At 39.6% G+C, this 24,835-nt stretch overlaps 1 protein-coding gene and 1 non-coding gene across 4 annotated transcripts in view; both read right to left on the bottom strand.

Annotated features, from left to right (window-relative positions):
• Parg (poly(ADP-ribose) glycohydrolase) overlaps positions 1-24,783 on the bottom strand; it is a 110,988-nt gene extending 86,205 nt beyond the window's left edge. The window contains exons 1-7 of one of the 3 annotated variants that reach the window (XM_038350222.1): positions 24,285-24,783; positions 15,676-15,742; positions 13,738-14,697; positions 12,406-12,589; positions 8,483-8,605; positions 8,277-8,360; positions 3,923-3,997 (exon numbers count right to left, since the gene is read on the bottom strand). In XM_038350222.1, the coding sequence (XP_038206150.1) occupies positions 3,923-3,997; positions 8,277-8,360; positions 8,483-8,605; positions 12,406-12,589; positions 13,738-14,697; positions 15,676-15,742; positions 24,285-24,504 (1,713 nt within the window). In that variant the 5' untranslated portion in view covers positions 24,505-24,783. Of the gene's footprint in view, positions 1-3,922; positions 3,998-8,276; positions 8,361-8,482; positions 8,606-12,405; positions 12,590-13,737; positions 14,718-15,675; positions 15,743-19,278; positions 19,479-24,284 lie in introns of those variants that run through there. The other 2 variants (XM_038350224.1, XM_038350223.1) reach the window with 2 other exon arrangements.
• Positions 762-889, bottom strand: LOC119799611. Its single transcript, XR_005282893.1, has one exon. It is a non-coding gene; the product is annotated as a small nucleolar RNA SNORA77 (small nucleolar RNA).
• Positions 24,784-24,835: the final 52 nt, after the last annotated feature.

Genomic DNA, 24,835 nt, shown 5'->3' with positions numbered 1-24,835 from the left:
CATGTCAAGAACATGGGCCACTGAGAAATGGGCTTGGTTTCAATGATTGTTATATTGCAATTCCAAACATTGCTGACAATGAGTGATGGGCATGGGAAATGGTAAGCATGGGGGTGTGCAGGGTGCTGTGAGGAATGGTAGTCTAGCCAAGTATTCGTTCTTGAATGTTTTTATGACAGCAGAGGTGGTCTGTATTACATTCAATTGTTTAATTTGTAGTATAATAAAATGTTAACAGATGACTTTTCATTAAAATATTTTTAGAAGTGTGAAAAAAAAATAAAAAAAAATAAAACAGGGCTATCAACTAGAAACCAAGTGTTCAAAACGGATCTTTGCAGACATTTCACATTGAAATCACAATACGCTTTGACCTGATAATTTTATTACTAGGATCTATTCTATAAAAATAGCCAATGATGTAGAATTTAGAAATCAACATATTTGTTCATTTTAAAGTATTAAAACATTGAAAATGTACATTCAATGTACCTAAGACAGAATCACTTTTTAAAAAATAAAACAATAGGGGGCTGGAGAGATCGCTCAGTGGTTAAGAGCACTGGCTGCTCTTTCAGAGGTCCTGAGTTCAATTCCCAGCAACCATAATGTGGCTCACAACCATCTGTAATGAGATCTGGCGCCCTCTTCTGGCGTGTGAGCATACATTGGAGAGAGAATGTATACATAATAAATAAATAAATCTTAAAAAAAAAAAAACAATATTGGATTGGCATTCTAGAAATTTTTTTCTTTTTTTTCACTATGTCCCCAGGAAGCTACATTGCTCCTGGTAGACAGAGGCAGCCACAGTACCCCAGAATATTTCTCTAAACACATAGAAAAAAGTACCAGACAGGAGCTGCAGACAGGTGCAGAATGAATCTGCAAGTATTCTAGAATTTTTTTTTTTTTTTATTTTTTTGGTTTTTCGAGACAGGGTTTCCCTGCAGCTTTAGAGCCTATTCTGGAGCTAGCTCTTGTAGTCCAGGCTGGTATTCTAGAATTTTAAAGAGTGGCTTCAGATATAACACTTAGCTTAGATCCTTAAAATATACCTACACGGTAATCAAAGAAGGCATTTGACCCTCTGCACACAAAAGAATAAGATAACTTGTCTAATACTATAGAGCCATCAGGGGTCTAATGTGACCTCTGGAACCTGATACAAACACAGTTTTAAGTCTCCAGGCATACTTTCGAAGTTGGAACCATAGAGAGGGCAGTGGACAGCATTCTATATTTTAACAAGGCCTCCATGATCCAGATATACAATAAATCTGAAAGCACAAAAGTGCAACATTCAGTCTTACAAATAATGCTTGTGAATTCAACACTGGAAAATAAAAGACAGCAGTGCAATGTCTCCTACGTCAACTGCATTTTCATGTTTCAGTCTCTTCCCAAGCAGAATGTAATATTAATAAGAAGTTTCAAATAATATTCCTGTCTGGCCCCTGACAAAGCAGAAGTTCTTTGTTTGTTTTGTTGTTGTTTTTGAGACAGGGTTTCTCTGTACCTTTGGAGCCTGTTCTGGAACTCGCTCTGTAGACCAGGCTGGCCTTGAACTCAGAGACTCAGAGATCTGCCTGTCTCTGCCTCCCAAGTGCTGGGATTAAATGAATTCGCCACCACCACACGGTAAGAACAGAGATTCTTAACCTATCAATGTCACAGGAAATGTCAGAAATGTCACAGAAATTGTATTTGAGGGTACTGTGTGTTTGGGAAGGATTGGTAACAGACATCACAAACACCTCACTCTTTACTCAACACATTTTCATCTAGTATTCTCCTGATTTGCTAACTCTGAAAACCAGTCTGACTACCTGGTCACATCTAAAGCCAAGACCATGAGTATTTAGAGTGCCTGGTAGACACAGAGGTCAAGACCTTCAAGTCTCTACCAGGAACGCTTTAACCTGCTAGATCATGCCAAGAGTTCAAAACTAAAGTTAAGAGAGTTCCAAAAGACAACTTAAGGCACCTGTCATAGAAATAAAAAGGGGGTGTGACCTCATTTTGGAGGAGGTCAGCAGAGAACTCTAGGTCTGGAGAAACAAAATGTTAAAAGAAAGGTGGAAGGAACTTTATCAGTTCTCAGAAAATGATCACAGGACAACTACAGTACATGTGACTGGGCTAGACTGTTTCCACTAGGGACACTTCTGCTCAACAGGCCCATCTCAAAAATCACAGCTACTCATTTGTGAAATGGAAAAATAGTAATGATTTTAATTACATCAAAATTATTTCCCTGAAAGACAGCAAGGGAGGAAAAGGCGTGAAGTAACGATGTCGCCACATTCACAGTTCAACAACTATTCTCTCTTACATAACCAACTATAGAATATTAAGCATTGCAATTTATAATGTTCTAAGAACAATTTTGTTTCTATTATTAACAAATGAAGCATAAGTAATTGAAAGGATTCAAAATAACATGGGAAATACAAACAATTCAAATTGTAATTTTTAAAAAATTATATATAAAAGTACCTATTCTTGGGTGGAAACTCAGTCACTTAGCAAAAGCATATTGCCATTTTGGGGACAGCTCTTTTTGGTAAGTAGTTTGGCAATTTTCTTCTAAAACTAAAATATACACTTAAAAACATCTTGGGATATTTACCTCAAAGGAACAAAAACTCATGTTCATGTAAAAATGTACAAAGGTCAAAGCAATTTTAATTGAAAAAAACAAAAAAATGGTTAGGGTTAGGGTTACTATTACTGCATAGTTCAGAATCAACTAGATCTCTCTGTGTTCACCCAGGCTGCTCTTAACTGGAGATCCCCCTGCCTGCCTCAGCCTTGTTACTACTAGGATGATAAACGTGCACCATCATACCACACTCCAAAATGCAATGTTAAAAGACGTTTCCTGCCATTTTTTACAAAGAGATGCTGCTATTCATCTTACTGGTAGTTCTAACGTGATGCTCTTACCACACTGAGGGCATAGGAAGCTGCAGTAGCTCCGGTAAACTACTTTACAGCATGTATGCAGACTAACAAGAGATACGTGCTTCTGTATCTAAAGAAATAATCTGATATATACATAGACACATACTTATAACATGACATGTTACTACTGTATGTGTGTACACATACACACATTACTATAGTGTAGATGATAACAAGGTAAAATTTCACAGCCTACTGATAGAGGACTCTCATTGGTTAATAAAGAAACTGCCTTGCCTTGGCTTTTTGATGGGGCAGGATTTAGATAGGTGGAGTAGACAGAACAGGATGTTGGAAGTGAGGCAGATGCCTCAAGCAGTCACCATGAAGCCAGCCACCAGGTCAGACATGCTGAATCTTTCCCAGTAAGCCACCACCTTGTGGTGCTACACAGATTACTAAATATGGGTTAAAGCAAAAGAGAGTTAGCCAGTAAGAGGCTAGAGCTAATGGGCCAGGCAATGTTTAAAAGAATATAATTTATGTGTTGTTATTTCAGCGCATAAGCTAGCCAGGCGCCCGGGAGTTAGGGAGGAACACAGCCCACTGCTCCACACTACAGCCTACATATATGCAAATAGTGATTTCATACATAAATCACAACACCTTTGTGTGGGCTCATATTTGTAATCCCAGCATTCAGGAGATAGGCAACAGTGTCAGGAGTTTGAGGACAGCCCAGACTAAAAAATTTTGAGACATTGTCTAAAAATCCAAGAGAGGAAAACATCTAGTCATGGAACAGATACATATATTGATAATAACAATGTAAAATAAAATACTATAACAAGGGAATAAAATAAAATTCAGTACCAAATTATCTACCTAAATCAAGCATTTGGAAAACCATTAAGTAAAATAAAATTTTTTTGGTAATGAAGAATTCTATGTACTTTTCTCAGACCTTTTAAAAAAGTAGTATCATTTATAGCCAAAGAAATAAACACACTTTTACCTTATCCCAGAAATCAACCAAAGCTGTAAAGTCCCATTTCTTAGAATACGCCACATTGTATTTCAGAATAGCATCCTATGAAAAAACACAAACAAAGAGCTCACAACACAGTCATGTGAGTTTTCTTTCACAATTTGCTTCCAGCAAATTTCTTAATGCTTAAGCAAGCTTCCTTCTTACATTAGCTATTCCACATTAGTAGCTATGGACAAACAGAATGCACACTAATTTATTACTCAAGTAAGAAAAATGCGATTAGGTATGTTAAGCAATGGGAAGAAAACATAATTACCCTAAAACATGCATTCTAAATGGGGACAATGTACTCCAACTGGACAAAAATCAGACTTTAAGGGATTAAAAAAACAGATTAAAATGATTTGTGGTCGACATCATATGTTGTGTGTGTATATATGTGTGTGTGTATACACACATATGTATAAGATAAGCAACATCACATACATAGTTATATATACTTTATATATTTACATATTCTCACACAGATATATAGTTACTTGAAACACTAAAATAACATAGGTAGGAAATAAAGAAAGAAGTGTTTAAAAGGAAAAGATTGAAAAACAGTGTCTTTAAGTACAAAATTACAAAATGGTATTTTCCCCCTCACTTTTGGCTACTGTGTGTGTGTGTGTGCGCGCGCGCGCACGCGCGCGCACTTGTGTGTATTCATTATGTTCCTGTGCGTGAGTGTATAGGCCAGAGGCCCATGTCTTTCAGAGTTGTTCTTCACCTTAATTTTTGAGACAGGGTCTCTCAGTGACCCAGAACCAATTGATTAGATAGCTGGGAAAAGCTGGGGGATCTGCTCGTCTCCATCTCCCTAAGTACTAGAGTTAGAGACACACTCAGATTTTTTTGTTTTATTTTGTTTTTTAGAGACAGGGTTTCTCTGTAGCTTTGGAGCCTGTCCTGGAGCTAGCTCTTGTAGACCAGGCTGGCCTCAAACTCACAGAGATCTGCCTGCCTCTGCCTCCCGAGTGCTGGGATTAAAGGAGTGCGCCACCACCACCGGGCCCACACTGGGCTTTTTTAAATGGGGGCCAGGGATCCAAATTCAAGTCCTCATGCTTGCACAGCAAATACTTTACTGACTGAGCCATCTCTCTAGGCCCTACTATCCACTATTTTCATAAACAATAAAATATAACTTTGTTAGTATAGAAAAATTATATTTACTTTTCTCAAACCCTGTGATAGAGTTGAATTATTTTACAGCCAAAAAGTAAGCACACTTTTACCTTATCCCAGAAATTAACAGCCACAGCTGTAGAGAACTTGACATGGTGGCACAAAGCCTAGCAGTTCACACCAGTTATATATTTATATGGAATGGCAAGTCAAACTATGCCATCTACTGGTTTAAGTTTTCACTATTGAAGTAAATAATACTATACACTGTGTTTCCACAGTTAAGATATTCATAAAGCAATCCATTAGTTGGCACAGAAAAAACTATTATTTATAATTAGAACTTATCCCATTTTTCTCAGCTACTTCATCGTATTTTATATTATTAATAAATTAATAAGTAGAATTTATAAATAATTACAATAATTCAATATTGTTCTGAAGAAATATACAAGTCTAATATCCACCGTGTTAAATTATTATTATAAAGGTTCTACACTGCTTTATCACTAAAGATATATAAAAAGCTCCCTGGTAAATACTTCATGTTACACAAGGAACAAGTGCCTACATTAAAGCCCGGACCTAAAAAACATACCGTATTTACTTGGACTCAAAGAATATCCAAGTTCCTTCAGAAAAACATTAACCATTGAATAAAAAGTAAAAGCTTTTTTTTCGTAAGCCATAAAAATAACATTTCTGTTAAGAGTTAAAAGATGTTTAAAGAATCATTTCCATATATCTGGTTTCAAAATGTTATGTGATATGGTAAATAGCAATGTCTCCAAACAAATAAATAGACAAATGATACAGGCATATACTTTATCACATAGGTGAATCTCAAAATTCTTCATTTAAATCAAATACGGCAGCACACGTATTATGAGGCTCCTCACGTGTAAATTATAAACCAATCTCTAGTGGAAAAAAGGGCAAACTACTTGAGGTCAGAGCAGAAGGCGAAGGCAATGATAAAGGGGCAAGGAGAATCTTGACTAGTATCTTGACTAGTAAAGACTTCAACAGTAGGTACAAACGTCACAATTGATCAAATTAAACACATCAAAAGAATGTGCTTTTTATGATTCCTCAAAGTTGATAAAGAAAAGCATATTAAAAGGTGTTTATTTTCTAATTTCTTCAACAACTTTTATAATTAGATTAACTCCAGTAACGTTATTGCATGACATCTATGGAAGATTGGTTCAAGCCTCCTTCAGGATACCAAAATCTGAGTATTCTCAACTCTCTATGTTTACATAAGCAGCATAGTATTTGCAAATAATTAGGCACACTTTCCTTTTCATTTGGTTTATTTACAATCGATAAATCAGTGTAAATGCTATTTAGATAGGCATACTCTGTTGTTTAAGATATAACTGTAAGAGAAAAAACTGAGCATGTTTAATTATACCCACAACTTTCTTTTCTTGCTTTCTTTTTGAATCAGAGTCTCACACTGTGGTTCAGGCTAGCTTGGAAATCATTTTGTAGCTCATGCTAGTCTCAAACATCACAGCAAACTTCATATCATACTTGAGTGCTGGGACTAGAGCCACAAAGAGTGGTGCCATGCCTGACTCACAGACCCACAGCTGGAAAAGCATCTGGAAGGCTGGTAGTGCATCCAAATGGGTTTATTTTACTCCAGTCTTCGACCCTCAAGGTACCTGCCATCAGTTCTTCACTAGCAGGGCTGGGGCTAGTTTGCAGTTAGCTGTCAACTACTCTAGTTCTTTTTAGCTCACAGTAATAAACATAAGGACCTATCTGCACAAATTATCCAGCACACTATTAACAGAAATAGTACCAAGGATACTGTTTCTCTTTTAAATTTTGAATATCTGAACTCTCCAAATCTACCACTGAATGAGTAAATAGCAAAAAGATTATAACCACCACAAAGCTTAATCTTTACTTCTTCCTTTCAGGTTATCATTCTCTGAATAAAAAATTAAAGCAGATATAAGAAATTCTGACAGATTACCTTGTTCTGTTGATAAGATAAACTAAAGGGAATACCACATTAAAGCAATTACCCCTTCCTAAGAGTAATCAAGGTGCACCAAAAAACTGAAGAGACAGGCAGACTAATTCAGAATGCTCTGATAACTGTGTAAAGAAAAAATATGAAAATTCTAAAAACTAAGCCTATCAGAAGAACAAAAAGAATCTAACACAGTGTTTTCAAATAGCACTCAAGAAGTGTCCTCAGAAAGTGTTTGTAAGGCTGGGCACGTCTTTAATCCCAGCACTTGGGAGGCAGAGGCAGGTGGATCTCTGAGTTCCAGGACAGCTAAGGCTGTTACATAGAGAAATCACGTCTAGAAAAACAAACGAACCAAAAGAAAAACAAAACAAAACAAACAAACAAAAAGCTTTTAGAAAGGGATAAATGTTAAAAATATATACTTGTACACATATCAATGCTTTTCATATAAAGAAAATAGGAAGAAAACCCACAGAACTCTTAACAAGCTTAAAATTAATTTGATAGAAAACAAGACACCCAAGAGTGTCCCTAACAAATCAGGACTCTGAAACGAATAACACCATTTTCACAGAGCACAGGCACCTGTACCACGATTCATAGAAGCTTTATGCTTTCTTGGCTATTTCTCTAACAAAACATGCATGTTTATGCCTGCTGTAGATATTAGGGGGAAAAAAATCTAATGATTATCCTAGGCTCTTATATAAAAAAAATTAAATTACTGCTCATACGTAAAACTAATAAATAATTAAACTCCTAAAGTAATAAGGGCAATAAAAATAGAATATTTAATGTATATTTTAATCATTGGCAGGTACAGTTTTCCTTTAGGCAAAAGTGCTGAGGTCATAATTCTTTCTTGATTTCCTATTAAATATATTGTAATAGCATGATAATTTTAAAACAAACAGGCTTAAGCTGAGGGAAATTGGACAGAGAATCAAGAAACTGAAGTCTTATTGCTGGTTTACCAAATTATCCTATGCGGCTCTAGGCAAGTCATTTACAACTCTCAATTCTGCTACTCTATTACTATTACTATGGAAACCAAGAATTCTACCAAGCCTTCCTAAGTGACAGGAAACAAACTGCATATGAAGACTGCTGTCATCTGGGTCTAAGCCATTATGATCGAAAACTGTCTGAGGAATAAATTAAAGAACCTATCTCTCAGAGCTATGTAGGCGACAGGACTGGAAGAGAACTTACCTTCAGGTTCTGGGGTCGTGTGAATTTGTTGAGAAGTGCAGTCTGAATGAGCTCCCACCGGCTCCCTGCAGTTCGCTCACCATTCTTACAGAAGAAGAAAATAGGCAAGGTCAAAGCATTTTAAGCTGTTCTGCATCACAATCCAAAAGCCAAACAAGTGCTAAACCATGGCCCTGAGACTAAAACACTTCTGTTTTTATATTTACCTCATCTTCCACAGGGTACAGGTTTTGCTCAGAACAAGGCATTTTAACATGCTTGTTATCCCACAAATCTTTATAATGTGTCGGAAAAGGTTTCGGGATGTCTCCTGCTCGCAGGAGGTCTACCTGAAATACAGAGTAAATAGGAAAACAGTAAGTACATAGAAACTAAGCTCTGTCTACAAAGCAGCCTAAATAAATGCTGCAGTGGAGACTAGTTTCCAGGCAAGAAAGCTGTCACCACACCTCACCTCTCACAATCACCATGTCCTGAGAAGTTTTACCAGCACTCTTAGACCCTGACACGCCCACACTTCCTATCTCCCTCCTCCCACTCCAGCAGCTCCAGATACCGACTCCCTTGAAAACCCTTCTCCATATTTTGGAGTAACACCATCTTTGAAAATAGCCTGAGTTGGGGCTGGAGAGTTGGCTCAGAGGTTAAGAGCATTGCCTGCTCTTCCAAAGGTCCTGAGTTCAATTCCCAGCAACCACATGGTGGCTCACAACCATCTGTAACGGAGTATGATGCCCTCTTCTGGCCTGCAGGCATACACACATATACAGAATATTGTATACACAATAAATAAATAAAATTTTTTTTAAAAAAGAAAATAGCCTGAGTTTTAGAGTCTTTGCCCAAGTTCTCACCAAAATGCCATTTATTTGAGACAAGTCAGAAAACTAAGTCCAGAAGCAGCAAATTCTTCCATATCACATGTTTGCATATATACTACCTTCTCTCTTTTAATACAGTTAATAGCAGTTATCATCTTCTTACTTTTCCTCCGTCGATTTAAACCTGAATTCTCATCTTTATTTTCCTCACCACTGTGAAGTCTTTAGGAACTTTTCAATAAGAAGGTAATATAGTTCTTTATTAGACCACTATCACACTGGACAACACTTGTTTTTTTTTTCTTGGTGTGTGTGTGTCTCTGTGTGTGTCTCTGTGTGTGTCTGTGTATGTGTGTGTGTGTGTTTGTTAGTGTTCACAAGAGGACAGATTGCATGTGCAGGAATGTGCACATGCATGTAAAGGCCAGAGACCATAGGTCAATATTACGTGTCTTCCTCTGTCACTATGCACTTTACTTAAACACTAGTAATCACTATTGTGTATGGGGGTGAGTGTGTATGTATGATACACGTATGTGGGCACATATGTGCCACAAGTGGGTATAGAGAGCAGAAGGAAACCTTACTTACATTGGTTTTGGGATCAAAGGCAGGTTGTCAGGCTTGCGTGGCCCGCTGAGCCATCTCCCTGAAATCAGTCTCTCACTGAACATGGAGCTAACTGATTTGGCTAGAATGGTTGTCTGGCCAGTTAACCCCAAGAATCCTCCTGTTTCTACCACTCCATCCCCACTGATAGGATTACAGGTAAGCACTGTCACACCAAACTTTGCTTTTTTAAGATTTAATTTTCATTTATGTGTACATGTTGTGTCTATATATGCCATATGTTTAAGAGTGTCTCAGGAGGCCTGAGGAGGGTATCAGATCCCCCAGAACCGGAGTTATAAGCCGCTGTGAGCTGCCCAGTGCGAGTGCTGGGAAGCAAACAGGTCTTCTGTAAGAGCAAGTGCTCTTGTTGCTGAACCATTTCTCTAGATCTCACCTCGTTGTTATATGAGTGTTGGGATCCAAACAGGTCCTCGTGCTTATGTGTCAAGCACTTTAACAACTGTTCCATCTCCCTAGCCCCAATACAGGTATTTCCTTTCATCACGAAAATTAAATTTCTTAAGAAATAACTATTTAATTTTTTCCACTAGAAAATGTAAGGTAGAACCTGGCATGCACATATATGTGTATGTGTGTGCCACTATAAACATAAACAAAGCTATCACAATCAGCATTAAATAAATCTTTGAAGACTATAAAAGATTTTCATTTTGCCTATTCTAGCTATTTCAAATAAATGAAAACATACAACATGTAGGTTTTTTGGTCTGTCATCTTCACTTATCAAAATGTTTTCTAGGTTTATCCAAATGTTATATTTCACTGCAGAAAATAATCACATAAATTTTTTTTAAAGTATAATATGCTATGAATGAGAGGTATGTGGTATTATAATGACCTATTCTAGAAAGATTCAATCAGGTAGTGACAGCACAGCTGAATGCTAAGGAAGAAAAGGAAGCTAACTGAGGGTAGAAAGTCACAGCACTGTTTCTGTTCATTCTGACCTGGAGCACCACCCAAAGGACCATGTATTAAAGGCTTAATACCCAGACCCCAGTACTATGGAAGGTGGTGGAACTTTTGATACCAGTCCTAGTGGAAGTAAGTCTCTGATTTCTTCCTATCTCTTCTTGGCTTCCAGGATGCCAAGAGATTAACAGATCTCCTTCTTCATGCTCTCTTATTGGGATGTACTAAATAGCCACAGGCCTGCAGCAACAGATAAAAGCAATCACACTGAGGACTCTGAAACCCCAAGCCAAAATAAACCTTGCTTCCTATAAGTTTATCATCTCAAGTATTTTGTCATACTCACAGAAATCTAAGCACAAAAGAAAGTTGGTACCAAGAAGTGCAGTATCTCATGATGTGGTTCAGAAACTTTTTTAGTTTATTTATGGGCAATGTTTGGAGACACAAGCTAGAGAAAACTTAAGAGTTCTATAAATGGCTTAGCGGGTAAGTATGGTAGTTCAGAAGACCAGAAAGCCGATAGGAGTGTGGACAGTAGACGCTGTATTGATGAATCCAGATAGAAATAAGGACTGTCTTGAAAATCGGCCTAGAAGCCATTTGTGTTTCATTCTGGTAAATAACTTGTTTCTATTTCCAATGGCTTTCTCTGAGCTTGAGTTTTAAAATGGCAAGACTGATTTATCAAATGATAAATGAAATTTTAAGGCAGCAGAACAATGAGGCTGTGGCATGAGTCATGCTGGCTGCATTAACCATACTTACAGTAAGAACAGAGAACAAAATGATCTGAAAAAGCTAATAATTTAGCAAAAAGAGCACATAGAAAATTGGGGACAGGAATGTATTGCTACTAAAGTGAGTATCATCACTAAAAAGAGGCCAGGTACTTTGTCCTTGGACAATAAGGAAGATACACAAGGGCTTCTCAAAAACTGTACGGCCTTATCTAGCCAAGATATCATCTACGACAAGCTCAAAGATTCAAAACAAACAAACAACAGAGAGTTTTCCAAGACAGCCACTGGAGAAGGGAGACCCAGAGTCCTGCCTGCACAAGGTCACTAGTGAATCGCTTTCCTTTGTTAAGTCAGAGGATTCAAAGCTGCTAAATATAGTTCAGGGTAATTCCATGCATCTCTCACCAGCAACAGACCTCGGCACTGTCAATGACTTCACATGCACGTACTATCCAAGTTATAATTATTGTAAGGTTTCTACTGAGGTTTCAAACCAAAGCCTGAAAGTCAAGCAGTACATGACAAGATCAGAGTTCCTGCAAGCTTCCTCTGACAGAAATGGAGATAATGAACCTAAAGCTGCAATGGAGACCCTGGGAAATATGCCACAGAAAATGCAAAAGTAGGTACAGAGCTACAAAAAGCAGGAGTTGTCGCTTTACAGAAACAGAATCCCTATTTGGGAAGACGAAAAGTCTGGAATGGGTATCAGTGATGGTTGTACAACACTAATGTCACTGAATCACAAACATAAAAATCACTAGTGGTAAACTTTGTGCTATGTGCATTTCACCACAACTTAACAAAAAGTGAGATTGGTTTTAGACATGCTGAGTCTAAATACTTCTGAGGTGGTGATAGGGAATGACCAGAGAATCTAAGAAAAGACCAAGATGGAGAATGTACAAAACCATAAACAATTTTGAACTTTTTACTTTACAAAATAATAACTAACATATACTGAGTAGTCAACTGGAAAGAAAAAATATTTTTTGCTCACAGGCAAGAATCAATACCCACCCGAATAGTCACTGTGTGGTCAGCAGATGGTCTTAAGAGAGGCAAGCGGACCCCACACCGAGGCATTTTCCTCATCTCCTCGATAGGAGTTCCCAGCCACTTCTTGTCTGGAGGAAGGTGAGGAGGAACGTATTTAGGAATCTTCCTGTCTGTTCTTTGATGTCTGACTTCACATTGTTCTTTTCTAAGGTTAAGAAAAATATGGACGGTTTCAGTTTTCTTAGATATACAAGCACAAAACTTACCAAGAATATTACTGTCTAAAATGTGCTACACTTGCTTTACAAGGACAACTTAAAAACCTTATATTAAAACCCAAGAGCTTAAGAAACTTTCAAACATACAAATCTCCTTTTAAAACAGAAATGAGGGGCTGGAGAAATAGATCAGAGGTTAAGAGCACTGCCTGTTCTTCCAAAGATCCTGAGTTCAATTCCCAGCAACCACATGGTGCCTCACAACCATCTGTAATGAGATCTGGTGTCCTTTTCCAGTCTGCAGGCAGACATGCATACTGTATACATAATAAATAAATATTAAAAAAAACAGAAATGAGTCACAGATCAGAGACTCAGTCACTTCTCTGGTCTTCATATAACCATTTCAACAAAGTAAACTTAGTATCATAAGCTACAAAACACATCTTAGAAACCCAAGCAGGGTTTACAATGCCTCATGGAATAATGGCAAAAATACAAAGGTGTACTCAAATATACATAAAAAAATATCCTTATAGGATTTCAGTGAATTTTCTAACCTAAATCTCAGCCTTCTCATTTACAAAACAGAATATTACCTGTTTTTCTGTCAGAGCATTAGAGAAACTATTACATTAGAAAAAAGAAACCCTAAACAAATGTTAAATAAGTTAGAGTCAATCCAATATTTTCATCTAATAATTTTCATCAATTCCATAAGAAAGTTCATGAAACTAAAACTGACTACCAATACAAATCTCTTCTTGTTTTCTGCTTCTGGCCTTTTTAGAATTTCCACTTTGAAATCTAGACTTTAGCCAGGCGGTGGTGGTGCACGCCTTTAATTCCAACACTCAGAAGACAGGCAGATCTCTGTGAGTTCAAGGCCAGCTAGTTCTGGTCTACCAGAGCTAGTTCCTGGACAGGCTCTAAAGCTACAGAGAAACCGTCTCGAAAGATAAAAAATAAATAAATAAATAATTTTTTTAGAAAAATCTAGACTTTAATTTGTATAAATAGTTAATAAAAGGCAACTATTTAATTAACAGTAGCTACTTTCTTAATTCCCTCTACAAAATTTAAAAACATACCATTCTATTGAAGGGAAACTCTAAACGGGAGGGAGGTGAATTACCTTCTGTCCTCTGATTTGGGAACTCTCATGAAATGATCTGTGATTTTAGAATCCTTCTTTCCATGCTGCTTGGAACTTCTACATTCTACATTAAGGCTAGAAGCGTTTCCAGATGGCTTGGCATTTAAATCACTGGTTCCAGCATGAGTCTCTCCTTCAAACTGGAAATGTAACCTAATTTCCCTTCCCTTAGTCAAATGCCGTTTCTTAAGATCGGAGTCGGCTTCTCTGGTGTGACAACTTGAAAGCTGATTTGCTGTTTGAGAGGAACTATCTTCTTGCTCATCAAAGCCTGGACTTGGTTCTTCATCAGCTTGTGAGTCTTGACAACTGTTTTTTGAATTGTCTACATCCATTGGCGACTCAGGCTCACTTTCTTTCTCAAATGGAGGTGAATCACCTAGACTACTTTCTTGTCTAGTCAATTTGTTGTCAGTTTTTGGCCCAGTTCCAATGTCCTCAGCACCAACATCTGACAAAGGGCTCTCTGGTACCACATCCACCTCCTGCTGACAGCCTGTGCAGTCTTTCAAGGAGTGGCAAGACCCACTGCACTTACAGCAGCTTCGGGCTTGCTCATCTCCCACTGTCGGCTTCGTGTTCCCAAGCTTTACGGGCGTAGGAAACTGCTGACCGGCTCTGTCTTCTTCATCATCTGTGTCACTGTGGTCGTCAGCTTGGGGTGACTGCTCAATGTTAGCATTACTAAGCTGCTTTGGTACCAGGGTTACTGTTGGAGGCTCACTTGTCAAAAGCTCTTCTGCATGCTTCCCTTCATTTTGCCACTTACACAAACTTGCATTCTGCTGCTGGCTTAAATACTGTGTGTTCTTTTCAATCGGTGATTTATCAAGATTTAGCTGAGGGACATTTTCCAATTTTTCCATGTTATGTTGGTAAAAGTTATCTTTTTGCAGAGAACTCATCATGGAGTCTATCCTTGTATTGTTGTTTTCTTTACTACAAGAGAACAGAAAGAACTAAAACCAATTTATTAAAAAAAAAAAATTAAAGTAGCTCAACTTTCGAACGCCATGGTGAAAAGTTGACTCTTGTGGTGGCTAAGCACACAGCGGGTCATTTCACCGCTCGGCACTTGTGCTCAAGCACCCGTGACGCGCTTCCTCAGCGCTGTGCCTCATAAACACCCACCCTTTTTTAAACCTTCTGTTTAATCATTTGTTCCTTCAAAGCCCAGCCAAAGCTGGTGACTTCTTTCTTCTACATGCTGGCCACCACTCGTATCTTTACTTGCTCACACCTTCATGATGTATTTACCTCATGAAGCAGTGATTATGTGTTTTGTGTCTATAACCACTATTGTATATGAGTATCTTAACGTCAGAAACCATTTAACTTTAACCTCTTTATCTCACAAATAAATGAAGGTCTCTACGTATTAAAAGCTAAAAAAAATAAATAAATAAACTTTAAAAATTAATAAAGGGCCGGGCAGTGGTGGCGCATGCTTTTAATCCCAGCACTCGGGAGGCAGAGGCAGGCGGATCTCTGTGAGTTCGAGGCCAGCCTGGTCTACAAGAGCTAGTTCTAGGACAGGCTCCAAAGCCACAGAGAGACCCTGTCTCGGAAAACAAAAAAAAAAAAAAAAAAAAAAGAAAGAAAAGAAAAGTTAATAAAGGAAGATGAATAAAAATACAAAGAAATTAAAAACAAAAAGCAAGATAAAATAACCCCACCATTTCACTATTCATTTATCCATACAGAAATGTCTTTGTACTGGGCTGGAGAGATGGTTCATAAGTTAAAAGCACTGACTGCTCTTCCAGCGGTCCTGAGTTCAATTCCCAAAAACCACATGGCAGCTCACAACCATCTGTAATGAGATCTGGTGCCCTCTTCTGGCATGCAAGCATACATGCAGGCAGAACATTGTATACATAATAAATAAATAAAATCTTTAAAAAAATTTGTTTATACCTTTCTGACTCAACTGTCTTGGTTCCTTTAGTATCCATCCAAGTGGTAATTGTCTTCTGTTTGAAAACTATAAGAAATTAAAATTAAAAGTTAAATATATATACAAATTCAAATAGAAAACATGTAGCCTATTATACATATTAGGCCTTTTGCTAGACTCTGCAGGTTAAACAGAGCAGCTACTTTTTCCAACTTCAAGCATTGAAAGATAAGACAGGAACAGCTAATATGTACAGTGCAGATTTGAAAGTGGTCTCCTAAACTGGGCAATGGTGGCGTACATCTGTAATCTTGGCACTTGGGAGGCAGAGGCAGGCAGATCTCTGTGAGTTCAAGGCCAGCCTGGTCTATAAGAGCTAGTTCCAGGACAGGCTCCAAAGCTACAGAGAAACCCTGTCTCAAAAAACCAAAACCAAAACCAAAACAAAACAAAACAAAAAGGTAAAATGATCTAAGATCACAGGCTCTGAACTCAGAACATCTGGATTCAAATCATGGCTACCTCACTGGCTTTCTTTGTGACTGAGTGAAAGAACCTTTTTTCCAACTGAGATTCTTCACCTGGAAACTATGTACATGAACAGCATCTTCCATGGAGTTAACATAAAGTTTAAATTATTAACAATCTATGTAAGGTATTAGGACACTATGTGGTATATGTTAAAAAAAATGCTAGTCCTTAAAAACTATTAAAAGAGGTCTTGATCAAGAATTATAGTATTTCTGGCTGGGCGGTGGTGGCGCACGCCTTTAATCCCAGCATTAGGGAGGCAGAGGCAGGCGGATCTCTGTGAGTTTGAGGCCAGCCTGGTCTGCAAGAGCTAGTTCCAGGATAGGCTCCAAAGCTACAGAGAAACCCTGTCGCAAAAAAAAAATCAAAAAAGAAAAAAAAAAGAATTATAGTATTTCCAGAAAAAAATTAGAACAAGAAAAAGTGAGACTAATCATTTAAGATTTCTTAAAAGAGGTAGTGCTAGATTTGTCTTGAAAACTAAAGACATTGACATAAAAGGAAACACCTAAGGAAAGTCACCAATGGCAAAGAAATACAAAGAATTGAAAAGGAATAGAAAATATAATTCAAAAGTCAACTAAGACCATAGTTAGAGAGGCACAAAAGGATAGTCAGAAGTCACACTCAGAGCCATGATTCCAGCATTCAAAGTTAAGAAGCCTATATTCATAATGGATAACCTTGAGACAAGGAGAGTGCTCACCAAAGGACACCAGCGAGAAAGCTACTGGTCTGAGTCAGAAGTTTCCAGTCATCTGAGTCATGAGAAGCAATAAATGGATCCTAGGACCATGCCCACACCTACTAAATCAGAATCTCTATGAGTGTTACGGAAGAATGAGAACTGAAATTCTAAAAAAAAAAAAAGGGGGGGCCAGGCGGTGGTGGAGCAAGCCTTTAATCCCAGCACTCGGGAGACAGAGGCAGGCGGATCTCTGAGTTCGAGGCCAACCTGGTCTACAAGAGCTAGATCCAGGACAGGCTCTAGAAACTACTGGGAAACCCTGTCTCAAAAAACCAAAAAAAAAAGAAAGAAAAAAGAAAAAAATTAAAAATCAACTAGATTGAAAAATTACTGATTGAGGCACAAAATAACTTCTTATGAGATGAGCAAAACTGAATAGTCATTACAGACTTCAAGCTTGAAGCTTCAAAGACCTAAATGGTCATAACAATACTGAGTAGAAATATGGGGAATAGGAGAATTAGGTATTGGGGGGTATGATTAGGAAATTCTGCAGATACCAAATATGAGATGCCAGAGAAATGACTAAATAGATATGACCAGCAGCAAAAATAAAAACGATTAGCTTAGGAGTGGGGATGCAATCACTTTTATATAACCATTAGAAACACGTGCACTTTCAGTCTTTAATGTACTGGACATGAACTGCATGTGTCACTTTGCATTAAATATTAAACATTCTCAGCAGTTCTCAAAGTTGCAATATTAAGAATCTAAACACTTAAGTCATAGATGCATACTTATTTTTCTTTTTTTTTCTTTTGGTTTTTTGAGACAGAGTCTCTCTGTAGCCTGTCCTGGAACTAGCTCTTGTAGACCAGGCTGGTCTCGAACTCACAGAGATCCATCTGCCTCTACATCCCGAGTGCCGGGATTAAAGGTGTGCCCCACCACTGTCCGGCCGCATTCTTATTTTTCTATTTTACCCTAAGTAGCCTAATATGAACAAAACAGAAGCAGGCCTAAATAATTCATTTATCTATCACAGGTTACAACATAAGTGAAAGACATTCAGGTGTGAGAAGAACTTGAGATGCAAGTATTTGGGTTTCATTTTTTTTCTTCCAAAAAAGTATTCAAGTGTCAGATATTTTCCACAAAACAGTAAAAGTCTAACTAATAAAATCTTTGTGATTAGTATTCTTTTTTTGTTTCTTTGTTTTATTTTGGTTTTTCGAGACAGGGTTTCTCTGTAGCTTTGGAGCCTGTCCTGAAACTAGCTCTTGTAGCCCAGGCTAGCCTCAAACTCAGAGATCCGCCTGCCTCTGCCTCCCAAGTGCTTGGGATTAAAGGCGTGTGCCGCCACCACCCCCCATAGTATTCTATTTATTTATTTATTTATTATTTATTATGTATACAATATTCTGTCTGTGTGTATGCCTGCAGGCCAGAAGAAGGTACCAGACCTTATTACAGATGGCTGGGAGCCACCATCCAGGACCTTTGGAAAAGCAGGCAATGCTCTTAACCTCTGAGCCATCTCTTCAGCCCCCTGATTAGTACTCTTTAAATGGTTTCCCTTACAAAAAGTAATTTACAGACGGGCGATGGTAGTGCACACCTTTAATCCGAGCACTCAGGAGACAGAGGCAGGTGGATCTTCGTGAATTCGAGGCCAGTCTGGTCTACAAGAGAGAGTTCTAGGATAGCTAGGGTTGTTACACAGAGAAACCCTGTCTCAAACAAAACAAAACAAAACAAACAAAAAACATACACACAAAAAAAGAAAACCCACAAAAAGGTAACTTACATAAATCATTCTTTCATTAAGTCACTCTTTGTGATTTATCATTATCAGCAAGCAAGAGGATGATTTGAAGATGAAACTTTTCTATTAAATGGGTTCAGTGTCCCTGATCTTCAAAATCCAACTTTTGAGCTCTAGTGCTAATTTTGAAGCATTTCAGATTTTAATATTTTCAGATTAGATTAACCAGTTTGGTCTATGCAATTTTTCCAAAATCTTAAAAACTCCATCTGAATCATTTCTTACCCCAAGCATTCCAGGTATGGGACACTAAATCTACACAAACCATAGAAAGGACAGTTTAGAAAATCCTCAAATTTCAAACCAGCAACTACTGAAACACCATTTTTGGAACCAGTCTAGAATTTAAAACCTTCTGTAATATTAGGATTAGATGTAAGGCTGCGATAGCTAGGCTCCTAGTGGTGGTTTAAAGAAAAATGGTCACCAGAGTCTCATATATTTAAATGTTTAATCATCATGGCACTATTTGAGAAATTTAGAAGGACAAGAGGGGTGTAGTCTTGTTGGAGCAGGTGTGCCATTGTTAGAGGAACTGTGTCACTGGAGATGGGCTTTTGAAACCTCAAAGTTCACCTCTGGGCCCGATGTCTCTATCTGCCTGCATCAGGATAGAACTCTCAGCTACTGTTCCACGCTCCCCTTCATGATGATAATGGACTACGCCTCCGAGGCTGTAGGCAAACCCCAGTTAAATGCTCTCTTTTACAAGCGCTGCCTTCGTCGTGGTGTCTCTTCACAGCAAGAGAACAGCAATAAGACACTCTTCTCATCCACAGAACCCGAACTTCTAGTGATGAAAGCCCAGGAGGCCTGTTCCAGAGAAGCTGAAGACAGCTGTCTGCCTCCTGAAGCCAGCATGGAAAGTATATCCTCCTAGCTTCAGACTTCCAATTATGATTCCTGGAGCCTGTCAAAAGGATGAATGGGGAAAGGAAGGTGGAGAAGTAACAATATATCCTGCGAATCAAATGTTCCCCAGTCCTTGTTTGAACCTTAGAGAAAGGACAGCCTCACTCTTTCCAATACTACCACTGGCTGCTAAGTTTCTTTTCCAACACATCACAGGACTGTTAAGAGCTTAATCCAAGCTGGACGGTGGTAGGAGTGGTACACACCTTTAATGCTAGCACTCAGGAGGCAGAATAGGCAGATCTGAGTTCAAGGCCAGTCTAGAGTAAGTTCCAGGACAGCCAGGGCTACACAAAGAAACCCTGTCTTAAGAAACAAAAAACAGAAACAAAAAAAACACACAAACAAAAAACAATAACTTACTTCTTCTACTTAAGGAAGCACAAAATGTTGTTTTCTTTCATTTTACTAGAAATAACCATAGCAAACAAGGAACAACAACAACAAAAAAAAGACAAATGTGTATCTAGTTATCTATAGTTATCTAGTTTCATGTCAACATGACACAGCTAGAGACAAACTAGAGTCATCTGGAAGAAGGGGGCCACAAGCCACACTTGAGGAAACGCTTCCATAAGCTCAGGCTGCAGGTAAGCCCACAGGGCATTTTCTTAATTAGTGATTGATGCAGGAGGGCCCAGCCCACTGTAGGTGATGCCATCCCTGGGCTGGTGATCCTGAGTTTTATAAGAAATCAGGCTGAGTAAGCTATGGTAAGTAAGCAAGCCAGTAAGTAAGCAGCACCCTCCATGGCCCTGCATCAGTTCTTGCCCTGACTTCCTTCAATGATGAACTAAGATGTGAAAGTATAAGTAAGCCACATAAACCCTTTCCTCCCTAGCTTTTGGTCATGGTGTCTCATCAAAGCAATAGTAACCTTAAGTAGGGCAACAAAGATAGACAGCGGGCCCTTTCAGTTCTGAGCTATCCAGAACTTATCTACCAGCATTATCTTGGTCAAGTTATTTCAGTTCTTGGAGTCCATTTCCTTACCTAGAAAATACAGTTGTCTATTCTGAGGAGCATATGTACCAGTAAGAACACAAAAGTAGGAGAAAACATTGTGCCCAGACTACAAAGACTTATTCAACAAATACACTCCCAACAGTTAAACCCAATCTCTCCTGCAACTGACATAAGAGATTCTGGATTACTCCAGCTTCACACCATTCACACTGACTTTCATCTTGCAGGAATGACTGAATTTCAATGAGGTCATCTACTCAGCGAAAACAGACACAGCAACGGGCATAAAATACAGTCAAATTCAACTGCATTTTCAAGAAGCACCTCTCTTCCAGAAAGTCTCCTATCACAACACAACTGGGGTAAGTCGTTGTAAACACCATGCTGAGTTCTGCCTATGCGGACTGAGATTTGCAGATTTCAGCCAATATAAGAAATGTATCTGAGAAGATAAAAAGGTACTGAATAAGCATTTCTCTACCCACTTCTAGGATAGCTATATGTAAAAAAACGTAAATACCAACCGGCAGAAAAAAATTCTAAAACTTGAGCTGTAGAGGCGGCTCAGAGGTTAAGAGCACTGACTGTTCTTCCAGAGGTTCTGAGTTCAATTCCCAGCAACCACATGGTGGCTCACAACCATCTGTAATGAGATCTGGTGCCCTCTTCTGGCCTGCAGGGATGTGTGCAGGAAGAACCCTGTATACATAATTAATAAATAAATCTTTTAAAAAATTCTAAAACTTGTAACAATGGTTGAAAGATTAAAATTTAGACTTTGAACATTCTATTCACTGATGCTCTGTGACAGGTATACAGAAAACACCATCCATGTAAATATTAACTTGATTTCTCTTTGGAAAAAATTTAAAGTCCAATCAATAGAGAAAAGGTTGGTAGGCCCAACATCGTCAATAAGCATGCGGATCAAGTCAGCAGGACCACGTACTACGTAGTCACAGAAGTCAGAGTCATTATCTATAGCTCATCTTCAGTTCCTACTCCTTTAGAGCAAGTTCTCTACATCCTAGATTTAAAGTCCATCATCCCCTCTCATATCATTAAGTACTTCACTTATTGGGCAACTTCTGTATTTTCTTTTTCCTATTTTTTTCCCCTTCAGTTTTTTGAGACAGGGTTTCTCTGTAGTTTTGAAGCCTGTCCTGGAATTAGCTCTTGTAGACCAGGCTGGCCTCCAACTCACAGAGATCCGCCTGCCTCTGCCTCCCGAATGCCTGGCCTGTTATGTATTTTCTAAAACTGGTCTCTGTTTACAGTCTGGACGTTCTTTAACCCAACATTTTACAGACTAAAAGTGGCAAGCATTTATTTTTTAACAAAACAATAGACAATATAAGAATGTATTGAGTTGGGCGCCTTTAATCCCTGCACTTAGGAGACAGAAGCAGGGGGATCTCTGTGAGTTCAAGGCCAGCCTGGTCTATCCAGTGAGTTCCAGGACAGACAGGGCTACACAGAAAAGCCATGTCCTGGAAAAAAGAAAAGAAAAGATGGAAGGAAAGAAGGAAGATGGAAGAAGGCATTACATATGTAAGGATGCTATTTCATGAAACATTTCAATCATAAACATGCCATATATGCCAGCTTTAAAAACTCAGGACAAAAGGCCGAGGTTCCCATTTAACGTATCAAAACTGGACATGGCAGCCAGGTTCTCCCAGCATCCCTCAGTCCCTACCTGTTACAGGGTGTGGCTGGCATACCCTGTCCTATACTTGAAACTCCCAGAGGCTCTTCCTATATGATCCAGGCATTTTGGTTACCCACCCACTTTTGGACCTCTGGCCTCCTGTCTGCTGTCCCTGTTTCCTCCTCTCCCCTCCACCTCCCCCATAGGACGCAGCTCCCTCTGGTCATGTCCACTCTGGGCGCTCCCAGATGTCCCTGCCTCTGACAATGCTCTCCGGCATGCTATAAGAAACTTTCTCTTCCACCACACCTTACTTTTTTTTTTTTATTCATTACAGATATTACTGTGTTCCAGAAAAATATTCACACTGCAGCCTGAAGTTTAAAAAGTTGAAAAGCTACTGCTTAACCCATCTTTCTAAAACATTAACCAAATGTATTCTCTTGTTTAAAAGCTTCCAGGAGGCCTATTAAATACAGAATAAATTTAAATTCCTTAAAATGGCACTTCAGTTTATCCACAGTAAAGCTCATCTAAGTCTTCTGCAACCCCATGTTCCAGTTCGAACAGTATTTAGGTATGCTGTCCCTTCTACTTACATTGTTACACTTCCTCTCTCTATTTATACTGTGGTCCTATGATTTCAAGACTCAGGGCAAGCCAGAGGCAGGAATGTACTTGATTAAGTACCTTTAATTTTTGTATTTGGAAGGCAGTGACAGTCAATTCTCTCTGAGCTCCAGGCTAACTTGGGGCTACACAGTGAGATCTTGTCTCACAAACACACACACACACACACACAAAACAAAAACAAAACAAAAAATTCAAAAAAGGTGATTCAAGTCTGCTCCCTAGAGGTCCCAAGACAGACAAGTGTACACTATTTGCCCTGATGACTGCTCAGCCCCGTACACTGTGGGTCTTTCCACAATGTTGTTGGCTCTAGGTTAAAGAACACAAGCTAGGCCTTTTCTCCTCCTACGCACTGCGCTTAAGCCTCCCCTAAAATGCTGGTGTGCTCAAAGGCTCTGCCCTTGGTCGTCTTACTTTCTCTATTTTTTTTTCAATGCTCTACAACACACTTGGAGCTCCCATTATTATTTTTATGCCAAGAACTGCTCTACTGCCTGCGTCAAAGTCTAAGTCTAAGTCGTGGAGTTTCAAGCAATTTTTCTTTTCCATTTTCTATACACCAACCAACTATATCTCGGGTTCAAGAAACAAGTTTAATCTAGAGTCGTCCCCCCCCTCAACACACACACTGTTTTCAGGGCCTCTAACTACCCTGAAAACATAAACTTTAAAGTCCTTAGTAAAGTCCACAATAGTGTCTATACTTAAGAGTAGTAGAATCACTTTTTCCTCTATCTCCGCAACTCATCTCTCACTCTTTCACCATTTATTCTATGCATCAGCTGCACTTCTGAAATACTGCCTTACTATTCTTCATCACGGTCTCTAGTATTCGTAGTAAGTACCAAATCGTCTGGACTACTCTCTTTGATCTCCTAACTAGGTTACGCACACTTAACTCCTACCAAAACGATCGCGCCCTCACGAACAAGTAAATCCATGACTCTTTGTTACACATATTGGACTTGTGCCATTGTTGACCTGGCCTCATAGATTTCGGGTAGGAAGGCAGAGACCAAGTTCACGTTCAACATCGTGAGCTAGGGACAAGTACAATGCCAGCAAGCTAAGACTAACTGCTCTGCACTCTGGGAGATGGCACTTGCCACAGCTTTCGTTAGGTGTTCTGGAGACTGAAGCGCCCTTCTGCTTCATGCACACAACTAGACTTCCTTAATAAGGCACTCTCTTTATCCAAGCTGAGGAAGGCATACAGGTGCGGTCCACCCGGTTAGCAACTGTCCCCAAGTTTTCCACACCACAAATGTCTCTAGAAACTGTAGCTCCTCTCCCCTACGAGTGGCTTCTAGTGATTGAATAAGGGGGCATCCGAGTGGTGATTAGATAAGAGAGACAGGAGTCCCATGGTCCTCATACTGACATGAAACAAGGACAAAGACTGTTTTATTTTCCCACGTACCAAATGAAGTGGCGCTGCCTCTGTGCGGTCCCGCCCGCCTCGGGACGCAGGCTGGCGAGGACTGTGGGACCCTGAACTGTACGGGAGCGTCCTTGGGGTCGAGAACGCGCCTCTGCCTGCCGGGGAAGCTTCGGGAGTCCGAGGCAGCCGACGCGGAGGTTCCAGCGGCGTCCCAGCGGGGCCGCTTGGTGCAGGGCTCACAGCCGGGGCCCGCACTCATGCTGGGACCCGCAGCGCACAGTCCCCGGGCCGGCCCGGGAGGAGAGCCTCATTCACTAACCCTGACGGGGACGGACTGCGCCTCCTTCTCGGCGCCCCCCGCACCATTCCCACTCTGCGGCGGCCCGCTCCTGCGGCTGCTGCTCCTCGGGCCTCCGAGCCAGCCCTTCCCTGCGCATCCGCTGGCCTCGGCTCGGTCGCAGGGAGCCCACCTGCCCCGGACGCCCCGCTTCCACTAGGGATAGGGCTCCGGCTCACTTTCCCACCACCGGAAGGCAGTCGTCCCTCCCGCGCGCCGGACTTCCGGGTCGTACAAGGCCGCAAAGCGGAAA

This window comes from Arvicola amphibius, chromosome 12 (assembly GCF_903992535.2).
Source record: "Arvicola amphibius chromosome 12, mArvAmp1.2, whole genome shotgun sequence".
Lineage (NCBI taxonomy): Eukaryota > Metazoa > Chordata > Mammalia > Rodentia > Cricetidae > Arvicola > Arvicola amphibius.
This window is presented reverse-complemented; position numbering and strand designations above follow the sequence as displayed.